Here is an 18,323-nt window from a genome sequence, read left to right as displayed (position 1 = left end):
GGACAAAATAATCAGGCAATTGATTTCCGTCCCCAAAAAAACTTCAAAAAATGGGATTTTTTTTTATAAAAACATAATTATGAGGAATTTGACAAAATTATCAGGCAATCAATTGCCATCCCCCAAAAATATTGGAGAAAATATGACATTGTGATTTCTTTTACAAAAATATATGAGAATTTTGTCAAAAATACAGGCTTTTTTATGCAGAAAACAATAATTAGTCAGTTTTTGTGTTTATAAAAATGTAATAATTGAATAAATTAAACTATCAATCACAAAGTTCTCTTATATCTCACTTGTCAAGTTAAAAGGCAAGATAAAAGTTAATCATTTAACTGCCATTTTCATAAAGCTTTGGTCAAATGACAAATCTCTTTATACCTTAAACATATATTGAAGTTGAAAATATCTGCAAATATCTAATGGATAACCTCATAAACAAAAACAAATATACAAAAATTATTCAAATTAAAGTCATATACAAAGAAATTAGGAGGTCCTGAAAAATATAGAAAATCTCTAGAAAAAAGTTGGAAAATAATGGAATTTGTGGACTGATTGAATACAGCTTTATTTGCCTTAGCAGCCACCTGCATTAAGCAGCCATGTCAGCTTACTTCCAAACCTGGCATTTTGTTGTAATTGATACTTAAGCAGCAACCTGTCTCAAGCAGCCAGATGGTGACACTCACTTGGCTGCCTGCTTAATACAGGTGTGACTATAATTCAAAGCATTTCCAACCAACATGCTGTATATTCCTATATATAGCACTTCTGTAAAGCATCCACTACCAGTACAATGTGTCAGGAAACAGTATAAAATACACACTTGTCTATTATATTATAAGCATATAATATGCAAATGTATACGGAAATAATCAAACAAGTTTGTGCACTAATATTTTTTGCTAAACCTTAACACCATGCATATCCAACTCCTACTATAATACATTTTACAAGCCTATAGATTTTGCAAAATCTTCTTAATGATGATATATAGATGACAAAAACTGAAATTTCACAAGTATGAGGAATTACAGTGAAACTACTCTAAAATTTACTTCCAAAAAAGTTGAAACCTTCTTAAAACTAAACCCCTAAAAATGACCCATGAAAAATGTCTTAAAAACTAACTCCCTGAAATATGGAACCCTCAAAACTGACTTCCTGAAATGTGAAAACCCTTCTAAAATGGACTCTCTGAAATGTGAAACCCCCTCAAAACTGACTCCCTCAAAAGTGAAAGCCCCTAAAAATCTGACTCCTTGAAATATGGAAACCCCTCAAAAAATGACACCCTGGAATATGGAAACCCCTCAAAACTGACTCCCTGAGTATGGAAACCCCTAAAAACTGACTCCCTGAAATGTGAAAATCATTTTAAGATGGACCCTCTAAAAAACTGAAACCCCTCAAAACTGATTCCCTGAAATGTGGAAACCCCTCAAAATGGATTCCCTGAAATATGGAAAAACCTAACCACTGACTCCCTGAAATATGAAAACTCCTCAAAGCTGATCCCCTGATATATGGAAACCCCTAAACACTGACTCCCTGAAATATGGAAACCCTTAAAACCAGACTCCCTGAAATGTGGAAATCCATCAAAATGGATTCCTTGAAAAGTGAAAGCCCCTAAAAACTAACTCCCTGACATGTGGAAACCCCTCAAAACTGACCCCTTATTTTCGATAGCCCTTAAAAATCTGACTCCCTGAAATGTGGAAACCCCTCAAAACTGAAACCTGTTGTGGTCCAAATAAATTCATAAAATTGAAATAACAAAACAAAAAAAAAACACCTTTTAACCTGAAACTGAACTTCTCATCCGGTCCCAAAGCTGCTTGTTTAAGAGGGGAAATACAGTCACGAGAGTTTGGTCTCAAATATTGGATCTTTATTGTTTCAGTCCTAATTCACCTTTTCTTTTAATCAAGCTCATCAGACTTCTCACGAATTTAATTCAAATACATGCAAACAATAAGCATAACTCTAAAATGACCTAACTACTCAAACAAAGTGCAACACAAGACTATGATAATTGCAGAAGCTCACATCTAAACTATCAATTCAGCATTTTAATTTAATTTCCAAGTTGAAAATAACTTTAAATAAAAGTCTTAAATGACTAAGAAAGGAAGAAGATATTCAAAATTAAGTAAGAGACTCTAAAATTGCTTTTTTGCCATTTGATGACTAAAATCCTACTTCTTTCGCTTAAAAATAAGGTGCAAATGTATGTAAAAACATTTGCCAGTCTTAGTTGTAACGTTTGTGTTCCTACTCAAAATGCTTAAAGACGGAACAAAGGCAGCCTGCCTAGAAATTTCAATCTGCTTGTCTTAAAGATGTTCTTTACGTAAGCAAAACATTCTTTTTCTTTAATCCTTCTGAACCATAAAAAATATTAAGTAGAAACATATATGCAGGGACAAACATGCATCTAAAGAGCTATTCCATAACCATAATGCATTCACAAACACTGTGTATAAAATCAAACACAGTCATGCATATGTGTGGGCTCTGCATGCACGAGAAACTTAGCCTGGCCACATACTTCTCGTAATGCCGTCTCGTGTAAGTAGCGGCACTTGTACTTCCAGGGTTCCCTCCAAGGGCGTCATAAATATTCTTCCACAAACGTTTAGCAGTAATCTAGAAATTCCACAACACAATAAAATTGAAAAACAACAGCAGTACAACAGAAACAGAGAGGAAAAAAACAACAGGAAAAGAAAATATACAGAAACGTATGTGTGCCGCTTCAAACCTACTTTTCATAATGCCTCCGCGTGCATGTAGCAGCACTCGTAAATCCTGGGTTCCCACCAAGTTTGTCATATAAATGTTTCCACATTCGTTTCATTGATATCTGTAAATAAACTTGTTGAATGCTTCACATAATCTTAAGAGACTGAAAAATTATCTTCTCTCGAAATTTTAAAAATAATTTTGTTGCAGACCAACTACAGTTCATAATGTTTTCTTTTAATATACAGCAAAGCCTCTGTAAAGTAACATTCTCAAACTCATGCAGTTGTCTCCCTTTACAGTAAAGATTAAACATTAACTATAACATCTACTGTGGATAAAGTTCCAACAATTTATACTATCCACAATCAATGACTTTTTTCAGGAGGGCCCATATCTATCCATGTTTGGACTCTGAGAAACTGAGTCTTACACTTAAATTGCTAAATTTTCTTCTTGCTCTGTCACTTTTTAAATTTAAACAGATTTTGATAAAACTTTACATGAACAGATTTATTGCAACCACTGACAGGTCTGCAAATTTTCATCTATACAAAGTTATAGAAAACTGAATATATGCCTTTCTAAAACCTAAGTTTCAGACTTAAAACATTGAAAAGTATGGTTCCAGCACTTCTCCCAATGTATATGGTTGTTCGGACTATTTTCAACTTCTGCTCCCACAGGCATTTTAACACAAAATGTTCAATTGCAGTAGGCCATCTTTACAATGCTTTCCTTCGAGGTAATGTTTGTTATAGAGTAAAGAAATAACTGCCCCAACGTCCCCTTACAAATACAAAAATTCCGTATTATTCTTTGATCCATACAGCTCTACCAATTTATTGGTTACAAGTTCAATTACACAGAATACTGACAATTTTCCCTGATAATATGAAAGAGACTTGTCTGGTCATTCAATATCTACTGTTGCGTCATGTGGAAAGTAGTCAGTTACTGGAGAAGAACAAATTTACACATTGTACTTGTACAGATTTCATGTTAACATAATTTTGTTTTTGTTTTGGGATTAATGCCATTTTTCAACAGTATTTCAGTTATGTAATGGCAGACAGTTAACCTAACCAGTGTTCCTGCATTCTGTACCAATACATTTCTGTTCTCTGCAAGTAAATTCCAACTTCCCCACATGAATCCGAGATGGAGGAAGAATGATTTCAGGCACAGTGTCTTTTACCACATCGTCACGGAGAACATACGCCTTGGCTGGGGTTCAAACTCAAAACCCTGCCATCCATAGATCTGTGCTCCCCCTATTGAGCTCTGTGGGCAGGCTGGCTAACATAATGACAAATGAACTGAAACATTTTAGAATGATGGCATTAGACCTCAAATAAACAAACCTTTGCTTCAGACCATATGCTCGTAAGTAAAATAAAAGTTATATACCTGTTCATATCCCCCTATCTCCTCAGCCAGAGAATAAAACTGGAACAAGTCAACTGTAATAGAAATTAAGAGATTTATTCTAGGCTTACACTGTAATTAAAATCCTAGTTTTCGTGATAATTTATTTTCATGAAAACATCATAAAAACAAAATTTAGCAAATATTTACTCATTTTTTTTTATTTTATAACAATCTATAGTCAATCAAAAATTGAAAGGAACTCTAGCATTAACATTTTCAAACTTACTTTGTTTAAATCCTAGACTTGGAATCCTTCCAATGGGTGTGTTTCTGCTCTTCATATATTTGTGGAGTTCTATGAGAAAAGCCTGCTCATCTTTGCTAACATTTATTTTATCAATTCTGAAACCATTCCTTAATGGTGTAGCCCTGGATCCAGTCTGAAATTTTAAATATACTGATAATTTTAGAATAGTAAAAACAGCTAACGTGTGCATTCAAAGAAATACATGTAAAATTGTACCATCAAAAAATATGCCAATCTTTAATTTCTGTCTTGGCTATAAAGGTCAGGGATGTAGCCAGACTTAGAAAGCACTGCTGCAGAACCTTATTTAAAGTGGGAGGCGAGGCCTACCTTCTATATGAAGTTCTGTCTTAGAATAGCTTTGCCACTGCATGTTCTGTTTTTGACTCGTACAAGCATTATTTATAAAGACTTTCAGCTTTGCTACCAAAAACCCAAAGAGAAACTCTATTCTTAACCGTACTTTGTTGGCAGCCATTTCAGGTTGGCTGAGAAACTTACCCTGACTGAGTTGGGACTGCTGTTTCAGGCTTGGGCTAAGAAACCTGAACTGACTTTGCTGGCCGCCGTCTCATGTTGGGTTGCGAAACTTACCCTGAATTTGTTTGGTGCTGTTTGGGGCATGGCTAAGAAACTTATCCTGACTGTCTGCTGTTGTCTCAGGTCTGGCTGAGAAACTTATCCTGGCTGTTTGCTGTTGTTTCAGGTCTGGCTAAGAAACTTATCCTGACTGTTTGCTGTTGTCTCATTTCTGGCTGAGAAACTTATCTTGACTGTTTGCTGCTGTTTCAGGTCTGGCTTAGAAACTTATCCTGACTGTTTGCTACTGTTTCAGGTCTTGCTGAGAAACTTATCCTGACTGTTTGCTGCTGTCTCAGGTCTGGCTGAAAAACTTATCCAGACTGTTTGCAGCTGTCTCAGGTCTGGCTGAGAAACTTACCCTGACTGTTGGCCACTGTTTAAGGTTGAGATGAGAACCCTGACTTTGTTGGCCACTGTTTAACGTTGGGCTGAGAAACTTACCCTGACTTTGTTGGCCACTGTTTAACGTTGGGCTGAGAAACTTACCCTGACTTTGTTGGCCACTGTTTAACGTTGGGCTGAGAAACTTACCCTGACTGTTGGCCACTGTTTAAGGTTGGGCTGAGAAACTTACCCTGATTTTGTTGGCCACTGTTTAACGTTGGGCTGAGAAACTTACCCTGACTTTGTTTGCCACTGTTTAACGTTGGGCTGAGAAACTTACCCTGACTTTGTTGGCCACTGTTAACTGTTTAAAGTTGGGCTGAGAAACTTACCCTGACTTTGTTGGCTGCTGTCTCAGGTTGGGCTGAAAAACTTGATGAACTGCTGCTATCATCTGATGAGTCATTAGGGTCACGTTTTGATCCTTTACGCTTGCGTGGCCGCCCTTTCAAGTTTGGAGCTACAAATCATTACACATACTGGTATTTGTAAAAATATACTGATAAAATGATATGACAATATAGTAAGAGCAACTGTCATTATCAGTACTATTAAATGATAACTACATCTGCAAAAGCAAAGTATGTAGCACATACAAAGAAGCATTATATATAAACTTATTTTGCAGAAGTAACTATAATGTTATTCAGTTTCAGTTATACAAAATTTTTCACAGCACTTTAAGATGTTTCTTAAATCATATTACAGAATGAATTTCTTAAAGGCTACGATGCCATATTATTTGTTTTTCTAACACAACTTTGTAATCAACATATATAAATGGTATTGGAAGGAAATGTATTTGAATTGATTTAAATTATGTTTTGCATTTATCGCCGTTTTTCAACAGTATTTCAGTTATGTAATGGCGGACAGTTAACCTAACCAGTGTTCCTGGATTCTGTACCAGTACAAACCTGTTCTCCGCAAGTAACTGCCAACTTCCCCACATAAATAAGAGGTGAGTGAATGAATGATTTCAGACACAATGTCTTTTATCAAAGTGTCAAGGAGAACATACAATCTCTCCGAGGATCGAACTCTCCCTATTGAGCTAAGCGGTCGGGTTAAATTTAACATTGTATTTGAACAGTATTTCAGTTATGATAACCTAACCAGTGTTTCTAGCCCAGATTTCACGAAAATACTTGTTTATTAACTTTAGCAAAGAAACATAGATCTACTTAAGTCCATTAACAAAGTTAAGTATTTTCATGAAAACAGGGCCTAAACTCCATTCAAGAACTGACTTGTTCTTAAAAAGTAACTATTGACTGTCCCAAATGATTCTGGGACAGAAACTTGGGAACTTCTCTTTGCACTGCACTCTATCAACTGATCTAACCTTCTCTACATGACTGTGAATATAATGTTTTCACTTATTTTACATTCAGCTCTGTTTCATACATACAATGTAAATATCTGATTGAGAGATAAAAAATTGACTATTGTCTTTTACCTAGATGATCACATCTAAGTTCGAAATCATCAAGGTCGGCGTGTTCAAATATGTTCTTGCAGAAGTAAACCCTATTGTTTTCCTTTAAAGAGGAAAATCCTCCAAGGGCACAGACGAGTGTTTTGTGTAGCCATTTGTCCTCACAATTTTCCAGACGTTTTAACATGCACCGGTATCGGCAGTATCTTGGATACGTCATTATCACGACATCTGGCGAACTATCTTCAAATTTCTCCTTGGCCTCTGAAGACAGAAATATTGACCAGCTAACAAACAAAGTACATGCACTGCAGAAGCATAAATCATTTGATATTCATGTTATATTTGTATATTTAGATATTTATGACTGCAGAATCAAGTTTTCATGACTTTAATTAACTGTAACTTAACACACTGTCTGACCTGCTGAATAATATAAAATGTAAAATGTATGGGAGTGCGGAGAAGGCAGACAAATTTTACTCAATGAAATCTGTAAGAAGATCCTTTGGAAGTAAGCAAAATAAAAGCAGGTTCAGCGTGACAGAAGTCAGCTCATGACAGCTAATAAATGTGCAACACCTCTCAAACCCTCTAACAACAATTTTAGCAGAACTCTGTTACGATAAAATTGACAGTTTTCTGTGATTCCAAGAGACCACAAAATATAGCGACAATGACTCTCTGAGTCCAAGTATGGGGAGACTTTTTACAGTCGCCATATAGCACAAAAACTGTTGTTGTGATAGAAAATAAAATCTTTGAGAAAGTCTTGTTTAAGTATAGAACACAACAAAGCAAACTAAAAGCAGATTTGGTTTGAATGAGTTCAAAATATGATTCCTCTATCCTCTCCTTACCCTCACATCTGCTCCCTCACAGCCTGCAAATTTGTGCGAGTACAATATACACTGGATCTATTATAGTGCCTTTATTAGATTTGGTGTATAAACATTACATTATTGTTAAATAATACATTCTAATCAAAAGATAAAAAATGCAGGATAAGACCAAAAGAAATAAATATGAAAGGGAAGTAAATCATCTTGCACTAAATTTCAAAACAGCAAAACCGGTTTTGATTTGCTTCCCTTTATATCCTTTATATACATGCATAATTGCCTCATTATAATTTGAAAATTTCAATGATATAATTCTTTATCAATTTCCTGAATTTAGGAGATATGCCCTTGTATAATACAATATTTTACATTATAATTGTGTACAATTAAGTGGCAATTTGATAACATTATAATATGCATCATTGAAAATGTATAATGTCAAAATTTATTCATTGAAAAGTCACATTATGAAGTCGTATTTTGTATCCATTTACATAAAGATGGGGTCAAATTTCACATAAACTTTGTTATGCTGTTATCAGTGTTAATACAAGCAGTAAAATGATCTTTAGTTTCAGATAAAAATACCGCCTTAAAATATTTTATATTTGTAAATATGAATATCACCACATGTATTTATTTCTTTATTTGATTTCATTATCTAAATGCTGATGTTGTGTGTGATTTTTTTTAACCTTCACCCTGCTAAATTTCTAAAATGCACTGGTCTATCATTCAATTTGGGCAATACCATTTATTATTCGAAGGGGTGTTCAGTGGAAATTTACTGACTGAATAGGGAACAGTGCAGACCATGATCAGCCTGCATGGATGTGCAGCCTGATCTTGGTCTGCACTGGTCGCAAAGGCAGAATAACTTGCCGCCAGCAGGCTAAAGCTTAATAACGCTTCATTATTCAAAGATTGAAAGCCCCATTTAATTTCTTAATTCATCGAAAAGAAATGAAAGTATAAAATTTCAGGAGTTAATGTTGTAACGACTGTTGATCATCCTTCATAATTTTAAGGTACTGAACACATAATAACAACTGACAATTTCTCCCGATTTTACGGAAAGTCATGTGCATGTTCAGCTACATTTGCAACCGAAGAATGCCGAATAGGTTAAAGTAAATATGTAATTGCACAAAAATTGTCAAGTGGCATTACGGGTCCACCACCTAAAGTCACATTATTTAAATTGCGGTTTTAGCCTTTTTGGCGGGCCTATTTTCTAAAAAAAAAAAAATTAAACATTTCACAAAAAATTACTGCACTACAAATAAAACCTTTTCACATTCTTTATCTGCATATCTAATGAAAGTTGACTTAATGAACTATGAAAAAAAGGAAGATTTACTCAATAAATCAAACAGACTGATCGATTACTTAAAGACATTAACAGCTGTTAACGTTTAAGTCATTCCGTATTTAATATAAACATTTAAGCTAATTCGTAAACAAAAGAAAAATTGACTGGAGGTAACCAGAAATGAAAATACGACAAATTAACCAGTACGTGTATACTAGCGTGCCGTGTCAATAACATTTCTTTGTTGAGACATGATAACAATAATGGCCTTGAAATCGAGGAAATTAATCTCTGTCTTTAACAGTCGTTTATGGTGTGTTAAACTTCCTATACATGTGACAAAACTACTATACATGTACTTTGCATGTCACGTAAAGTGAGTTAAAAATTAATTTTAAACATTGGTCAACAAATACTATGATTAAAATGTTAGACACGTATTAAATGCACTTAAGTGAAGACTAATTAAATACAATATGTTAAATTGTGTACGATGATTTATTCGCCAGATATTTTCGGTCATGAATGTCGTCTGCATGTTTATCAAATAAAGAGATAGTATTTCATTTGTTGATGAATGACAATAACAAGATCTCTTTATGAAGCAAAAATAAATACGATAAAAGAAAATGAAAATTATAGGCTGAATAAATTAATACTCCTTGCATGTAATTTATCGGGCTAAATTTCATGATTTTTACATATATGGCAGGATACATTACTTACTTGCTTTCAAAAGTTTTTTTATGCAACTTAAAAATGAAAGATATATGTTTCTACAATGTATGAATATAAACAAAACACATTTTTTACAAATATCTCTAGCGACAAAGTCTTATTAAAATTTTGAAATATACATTAATGACCAGAAAAAAGATGAAAAGATTCTCTGTTTTCATCATCATCATCCTAATCATTATCATCACCATCATCATCAGCAGCAGCAGCAACATACCAAGGCACTATGTATTAAGCAATTCTACATGATAATTATATGCCAAATTTTGTCATACATATTTGCAAGCAGAAATACGAATGAAATGAATAAAAAGAGGGCACAGAACTTAATTCGCTACCAAATCTTCTTTAACATGTGTATACTGTTTATTTAATAACTTTGCATATTATCAACAAACAGAAGGTTCATATTACATTTCATTAGGTGTGACTGTGTAATGCAGTAATAAAATATCTAATATTACAAAACAATCTACAGAGATTTTATTAGAAACCTAGCATAATAATAATAATAGTTATAATAAAAAGTGTTTCGGCGGTTATACAAATTTTATTGTTTCATCACGCTTAATCACATACATATACGGAAAATATTTAGCTTTATAAATAATCACAAGGAAAGTATTACCGGTAAACCCATTTTAATTAATCTAGATCTATAATGCAACGGTTACAAAAAAAATCTGATGAAATTTGAAAATTTTAAATACATATTTCATCCAATAAATGAAGGTGGAAAAAAAAAACATTGTAAAGTTATACTAATATTAATTCATCTGAAAAATCTTTAGGAAGAAAAAACCGCCCACCAAACAGGAACATTTTGTGACTGAAATCAACGTAACTATTTCTGAAATATATATGTATAAACAGGAAACAAAAGTACTTGAAATAATGCAGTTTCCTGTTACAATATTGCATATCTTCTTACCAGAATATATGAAAGTACAATGCTTAAATGTTACTGTTTGATTAACATCTTTTGTAACAGCATTTTTCAGTGAATTCTTTACAAGTCTGTGAAAACCAAATATAAAATAATAAATCATCCAGTAAAGAATAAATGTAGCATGACTGATAAATTTTGAAAATATGTTGTTTGCATGTATTGCTTGCATATGCAAATTTACTTTATTTGCATATCTCTGGCATTCATGAAGTTTAAGATCAATTTTATCTTGATTTCTGCATCAACAGCTGTTACTATCTTAACCTCTATAAGAATCCATGACAAAGTCAAAATTTCATGTACATATTTCTCTCTCTCTCTCTCTCTCTCTCTCTCTCTCTTTTTGCTGTCTAAATGAAAATATTGATAATAGATATCACACCATTATAGATATTTGAAGATAAAATCAGAATTATTTGCAACAATTAAATATGAGAGGTAACTGGCATACCTCTATACAGACACATAATATAGATCTAAAATGATAATTTGACGTTTTGTATACATTATAAAATAAGTTAAAATAACAATGAAATATACAGGAAAAGACAGGAAAGGTAATGATGCAGGATTATTCAATTATCACTGAAGATTTCTTAGACAATCCCAGGTACTAATAAATGCCAAAATGTAGTTTAAGATCTACTTGTTCTTGAGACCTACACAAAGTGCCAGTAAATACCAAAAGTCACTCAATATCCTTTCTGCAGACTTTCCCCGAACCTTTCAATACAGAAGTATCACACTTTAACTTTCTTTATACTTTCCCCATACTGTTAAACACCAATTTAAGATTTACTATTCATTCAGACTTTTTCAAGAACTGTTGTATGCCAAATTATCATTTAAGATCTATCCTTTCTCAAGAATTATATGCCAATCTGAAACTTTAATTTACCCTTTCTAAAAACTTTCCCTGTGGCATTAATTTAAATACTGATTATGTTAAATCTTTCCAAGTACCACTAAATGCCTTTCCAAATACCACTAAATGCATGCCTTTCCCAGAACCATTAAATGACTTTTCCTACATAATACAATTAAATGTCAAACAATCACTTTAAATTTACCCTGTCTTGAAGACTTTTTCAGCACAGTTAAATGTCAAATACTCACTTTAAATTCACTGTGTCTTAAGACTTTCCAGCTACCATTAAATGCCAAAATATCACTTTAAATTCATCATGCCTTAAAACTTGTCAATTGCCATTAAATGCCAAAATATCGCTTTAAATTTACCATGCCTTAAAACTTGTCCATTGCCATTAAATGCCAAAATATCGCTTTAAATTTACCATGCCTTAAAACTTGTCCATTGCCATTAAATGCCAAAATATCGCTTTAAATTTACCATGCCTTAAAACTTGTCCATTGCCATTAAATGCCAAATTATCGCTTTAAATTTACCATGCCTTAAAACTTGTCCATTGCCATTAAATGCCAAATTATCGCTTTAAATTTACCATGCCTTAAAACTTGTCCATTGCCATTAAATGCCAAAATATCGCTTTAAATTTACCATGCCTTAAAACTTGTCCATTGCCATTAAATGCCAAATTATCGCTTTAAATTTACCATGCCTTAAAACTTGTCCATAGCCATTAAATGCCAAATTATCACAAGTACTGTTAAGTGCCAGATCATCATCTTGCATCTATATACAATTATATACATGTAAATACCATTACAAAATATTATCTATTAAAATTAGCAAAGGAAATATGAATAAAATTATTGTCAATAAATGCAACACATTCTATTTTCACACTGCATCTTTGTATAACATTGTTGTATAATGTTTTCAATTGAAAGGCAATTTATGATATGTAAAAATGATGCATCCGTATTTAAATTACCTAATTAATTTAATTCAATATTTATTAACAAAATGCATACAGCACAGCTACAACAAAATACATATACTTAACAATATACAATAATTTAATTAATTTATAGGATAGATAGAAAAGAACATCATATACATTTTTTTCTATAGTGAAAAATATATCATTTCTTTTACCAATTCATGTAATGAAAAAATAATCTTGTACTATTTTATCATTGTGACATAGAAATGTAGCTAACATTCTAACAGATGAAATAATGTATTTACACAGTGTTATGTTGATTTTAAACTTCATCCCGCCCAATATCCTGGCAACCTGCCAAAAAGTTGAGAATTAATGAAATTGGATAAATGAAATACAATTTCAAAAGAGAAGTCACTAACATTTAAACATTTATGAGTTAATTTATCAACTTATCGACGACCCATAGTTCAATAACGATCGATTATCAAGCCATTGCTAAAACAATATAACACAAAATAACAAAAGGTTAGAAAAGTAGTTATTAAACTAGAAAAAAGAATACTTAAGATATTAAATCACTTGGGCAAATAAAAGTTTCGTGTTTTAAGAATTTGATTTCAAAAGGACTCTGATTATCTATATATTGATGAATTGATTTTTTTCTCACAACAACATAAATTATACTGAGAATGATATGGCTTGGCCCAATAAAACAAGGTTTACAAAGTTTGGCCTTTAGTAATTTATGAATCACCTTCTACTTTTTACCATGGTAACAATTTGACAATCATTTTATTATACCGCTGCATAACTTATCAATGTTTGATATATTTTTTATTTGAAACTATTTGATGAATATATACATATATATAAAACCAAAAAATAACAATTCAATCATTGTATAAATATGTTTTAAACCATCTTAAAGCCAATCATTCATATTTTTTGTTCCAGTCCTCTCAAAATGCCTTAAATTTAAATCATACATATCGGATATAGATATTGTATAAAGGCTGTTCGTTACATTATATAATATGTCAATGATATACACATTTGTGCAAAATATATTACATATTTAAAGTACAGAAACTATGTTATGAAAGGTGTATTTAAAATAAGATGCTGTACAAAGGTTTTTACAAATATTATCTAAAACCAATATACATAATAAAAAATTTCATTCTTATTTCTGTAGGTCATGCAGTATATATACATGATTTTATATCAGCCTTTGCACCTGAGTAGAATCAAAATACTCCATCTTGCAATACAGAGCTTTTAGGCCTAAAAAAAAAATTCTTTGTTTCCGGTAACATGCTCAAAAAAATTAGGGTAGGTAGGTCGGAAAATTTTTTTTTTTTGGAAATTTTTTTTTATTAAGGGAGACTTTTCGGAAATTATTTTTTTGTCAAAATTAATTTATTTGTTACAAATAAGGGGGTTATGCCTTTAGAGCATCAGTAAGTTGATTTCTAACATCACAGGCCATGTTTAAAGCATAAAAAGTGCAGTTTTGCATCTTTTTGTTAAAAAGTTGAAAAAAATATTCTCCAAGGCCATAAAAACATTTAGGGTCGGGCCAAAAATTTAGGGTAGGTCGAGATACCGGAAACAAACAATTTTTTTTTTACGCCTTACTACTGAAACAAACATCATATATATATTGTATACCTTCATCTAATTGCTGATATACATACATGTATATATATAGCAATCAAATGATTAATTACATTTAAAACACATTTATATTCAGTATGAGTCATTATAAACATCATAACATTGAGAAATCAAATTATTTAATCACCTTAAAACATACAAACATATCAGATTCAGATCTAATGTTTTCATACTGTTTAAAATTAACAATCTATGTTTTATTCTTAAATAAATATCTTTTCATCATTTTTTAAACTAAAATTTATGTGTATATCTGATGGACAACGATTATCTAAATCTAAGTGTCTCAACAAAAATCTTGCCTAATTAATGGGCAACTAACAACTTGAAATATTTAACAAGAAAGTAATGTAATTGACTAATTTTCAGAAGGTTTTATGTACAAAAAAAAAGAGAAAAAAAAAACTTCAGCACTTCACAATGGATTAAGTTACCCATTTAAACCAAGTATTTGAAATATTAACTGCAAAAATACCTTATCTACCACAAAATTTGCATAGATATTTAGAGCAGTCTGGTCTACCTATGTACTGATAGGGTCATGATCAGATTTTATCAAAAACTGACTGTTTGTAGAAAAGATTTTGAGGGATGATTTTTTATTAACAAAAACATTAACAATATTGTACTGTATGTTGATTTAGTGAATTGACACATCCTCAAAATTTATGGTAGTTGAATTAATAGAATATGTGGTTAATAATTCAATGATAAGACATGTAACTTATTGTAAGATTTTCATATTAACTAAACACTGAACATATATATATCAATTAAAATTTACATAATTAAAGCCTTGTTTATTTAGGTTATGCAGAAAAGACTGTTTATCTGATGTTACAATAGAATCTATGTACTGTGGTATTCACAGATCTATTATATTATATACTTTAAATATGTACAGTATTCTGTAAGAGCCAAGTTTGATTCATCCCTTCACACAGCTAGCTGGTATGTACAACAACCTGCATGATGTGAAGATGCAAATACACAATGTGCTGGCCTAATAATACAAGGCAAAAAACCAATGCAAAGATGAAATATCAATATCTCACTTTTGGATCATATCATTTGCATTTTCACATCATATTATTTCAATATTGCCCCTAGAACCAATGGCTAAATTATCATACTGTAAAATCATTAATTTGTGGGGGACTAAATTTTGTGGATTTTGTGGTCGAGTCAATCCACGAAATTTATTCCCAACGAACAAGTAATATTCCCATTCATAATATGTTCCAAAGTGGAAGTCCACGAATTTATATCCCCATGAAATTGCCATTTCGACCAAAACCACAAAATTTCATGCCCACGAAATTACATGATTTTACAGTATTGCATTGTGAAATGTCACATCACACTTTATTCCTTTCGTTATTTCTCTCCCTTAGGCTGAATTTTAAGGGGCGCTTAAGTCAGTAGTGTGATAACACAATGTGAAAACAAGATGAAAGTGCAATAACAATATTGTACTTTTGTGATTTCACTCAAATTAACATTAATTTGATAAAACAATGCACAAACACAACGCTGAAGCATGATGCCAATATCGTTTCTTCACATCAAGTTATCATGTTTTCACATAGCCTTACTCATTTCGCCATCGAGATGACTTATTTTATGATCTGATATTTTTTAGTTGTCATCCCTTTAACGGGACAACGACAGTCAAAAGTTATCACGCTGTCCCGAAACGTCCTATTATTTGGACTAGTTTTCACATTATCATGCTATCGCATATTATCTTCGAATCATATTATTTCACTACTATCCTTACCAGTCGACAGAGTGAAAGGTGAAACAACAATGGCCCTAACAGAACACCATACTATCACTGCCAAGATGCTATAGAGTGAAGGGGTGGAACAAAAATGGCCCTAACAGAACACCATACCATCACTGCCAAGATGCTATAGAGTGAAGGGTGGAACAAAAATGGCCCTAACAGAACACCATACCATCACTGCCAAGATGCTATAGAGTGAAGGGTGGAACAAAAATGGCCCTAACAGAACACCATACTATCACTGCCAAAATGCTATAGAGTGAAGGGTGGAACAAAAATGGCCTAACAGAACACCATACCATCACTGCCAAGATGCTATAGAGTAGGGTGAACAAATGCCAAGACCACTTATGCAAAATGCTAGGTGAAGGGGTGGACAAATGGTACTACAAACCATACACACGCCAGTACATGCTAGCTAAATATGCAATAGTTTACAAATTAATGTAATTTCAAATGAAAAAAGTGCAAAACATTTTAAAACACTTCTCTGCAATGAAAGATACCTTATCAATCATCTGCCATGATTTGCAACAGACATATTTCGTTTAGAAGAAAGGGGCACATTTTAACAGAACAACAAATAGACTTGGTTACAGTTATCTCAATTATCACAGAACTTAATGTACCTCCTAATACAGTCAAAGCAAAAAATTTCCAAAGGCCAAAAGGAATCTGGTTAACTCAACCCATTAAAAATATAGGTTATTATTAAATACTTTTCAATGAAATATTGCAAAATACTGATTAATTAAAACTCATATTTTCATTTTATTATTTTTTTTCACTGCAGGGAGACATATTTTCTATATCTTCACTGTTTTTAGAGAACTATTTTAGTATCCTTGGGCAGCGATGATCATTTGAAGAAAAAAATGCATATGAATTATAATGTAATTCTCTGTCATTTAGAGCCAGGGCCACTGAGGATTGGAATCAACGTCTACACAGCAACAGCGTCTAGCAACAACAAATCCGACTAACTGAACGAGATATCGGTGTTATTGCTAAAACCCCTAAAAAACGGGTACGTTAGTTACGCTGATAATTGTCACGCGAATAACGTGCAAACTAATGATTAGTGATTAACAGAACGCGCATGCACACAAAAAAATGAAGCGTCCAAAATATTTGTCATACCTGCAGCATCTTTTTCTTTCTCAATGTCCCTGTTGTCTAAACCATAACTGTTCATCTTGAAAGCATCCGTAAGCTCGTCATATTCACTGTCACGAGCGCTCTTGTCACGTGCACACGTGAACGCCCGGCGTCCATCACTCCATGAAACATCGTGTACCACCATGGAAGCAAGATCATTTAGTTTTAGCACGATCTTTTCGTAATAAGCCAACACCTCATCCTGTAAAAATAAAAAAAATATTTCTTCGTCAAATACTCTTCAATCTCTAATATAAAATGGCGGGAATAGCCTGCGATACCCGATAGAATAAAATGCCTCTTTTCTGTACAACCACTACGCACAGAACAAAGTAATATAGGCATTTAACACTTTGTCATGAGGTTTTCTTACCCCCCGAACCCGTCAAGACCCCACTGCTGTTTCTCGACACTTTAAACGAAACAAGTGTAATACACATGAAACATGCACTTCAACCAATGTATATAGTATCGCCGTTTTCATACATACTTCAGGTCATGAAGGTGTAATTCGAGGGCTGAACGCAATACTGTAGTAACTCCTATTGGATAAAGAAGGACTTGCGACAGTATTGCGTTCAACCCTCGAAATGCTGATGACCGACGCCGGCACGTCATGAACTGAACGACGTCGGCACGTCATGAACTAAAACTGTGTGCATGCGTGCTTGTGGAGAAAAAGTTTCCGACCCAAGATTTCTAAGAGACGCATATGGTCTTCTAACATATCATACGCAAGAAAGGCAATCGCTCCTCTTGTTTATTGGCGTGAAACCAAATCTTTGGGCATTTTTTTTTTCGCAAAAGCTGAACAGTTTTACCGAATCTGTATCCTTAACTTATGTAGATCTAGAATAAAACGTGTTGTTTTTTTGACAATTCTGACGATATATTACGTAGGTAGTCAACTGTTTAAAACAACAAAGGGAAATGAAAACTGGTAACTTAAACGGGGTTGTGTAAAAGTACACAAAAATACTTGTTAACAAATACGGACACAAAGTTAAAGGATTATAAATACGTAATTGACGCCGTTTTTCCTTTTTGACAAAGTGAAATAATAGGCTACTTCAAGCGGAACTCGACAGTACGGAAAATAAAGTGATCATTCATCAACAAATTATCACAGTTACCATCGTCGCGGTTGTAGTAGTAGTAATAATAATAATAATAATAACAATAATTTATTATTTTAATAATAATGATAATAA

The 18,323-nt window shown here is 32.8% G+C and overlaps 1 protein-coding gene across 3 annotated transcripts in view; it reads right to left on the bottom strand.

Annotated features, from left to right (window-relative positions):
• The window catches only part of LOC123547561 (AT-rich interactive domain-containing protein 5B-like), a 41,618-nt gene that overhangs the window by 14,700 nt on the left and 8,595 nt on the right, over nt 1-18,323 (bottom strand). For 2 of the 3 annotated variants that reach the window (XM_045334756.2, XM_045334754.2), the window contains exons 3-8: nt 17,095-17,314; nt 6,858-7,100; nt 5,731-5,858; nt 4,412-4,565; nt 4,165-4,217; nt 2,778-2,875 (exon numbers count right to left, since the gene is read on the bottom strand). In XM_045334756.2, the coding sequence (XP_045190691.2) occupies nt 2,778-2,875; nt 4,165-4,217; nt 4,412-4,565; nt 5,731-5,858; nt 6,858-7,100; nt 17,095-17,314 (896 nt within the window). Of the gene's footprint in view, nt 1-2,560; nt 2,659-2,777; nt 2,876-4,164; nt 4,218-4,411; nt 4,566-5,730; nt 5,859-6,857; nt 7,101-17,094; nt 17,315-18,323 lie in introns of all 3 variants that reach the window. The other variant, XM_045334755.2, reaches the window with a different exon arrangement.

This window comes from Mercenaria mercenaria, chromosome 9 (genome assembly GCF_021730395.1).
Source record: "Mercenaria mercenaria strain notata chromosome 9, MADL_Memer_1, whole genome shotgun sequence".
Lineage (NCBI taxonomy): Eukaryota > Metazoa > Mollusca > Bivalvia > Venerida > Veneridae > Mercenaria > Mercenaria mercenaria.
The sequence above is the reverse complement of the archived record's forward strand: the minus strand, read 5'-3'. Positions and strand labels throughout refer to the sequence as shown.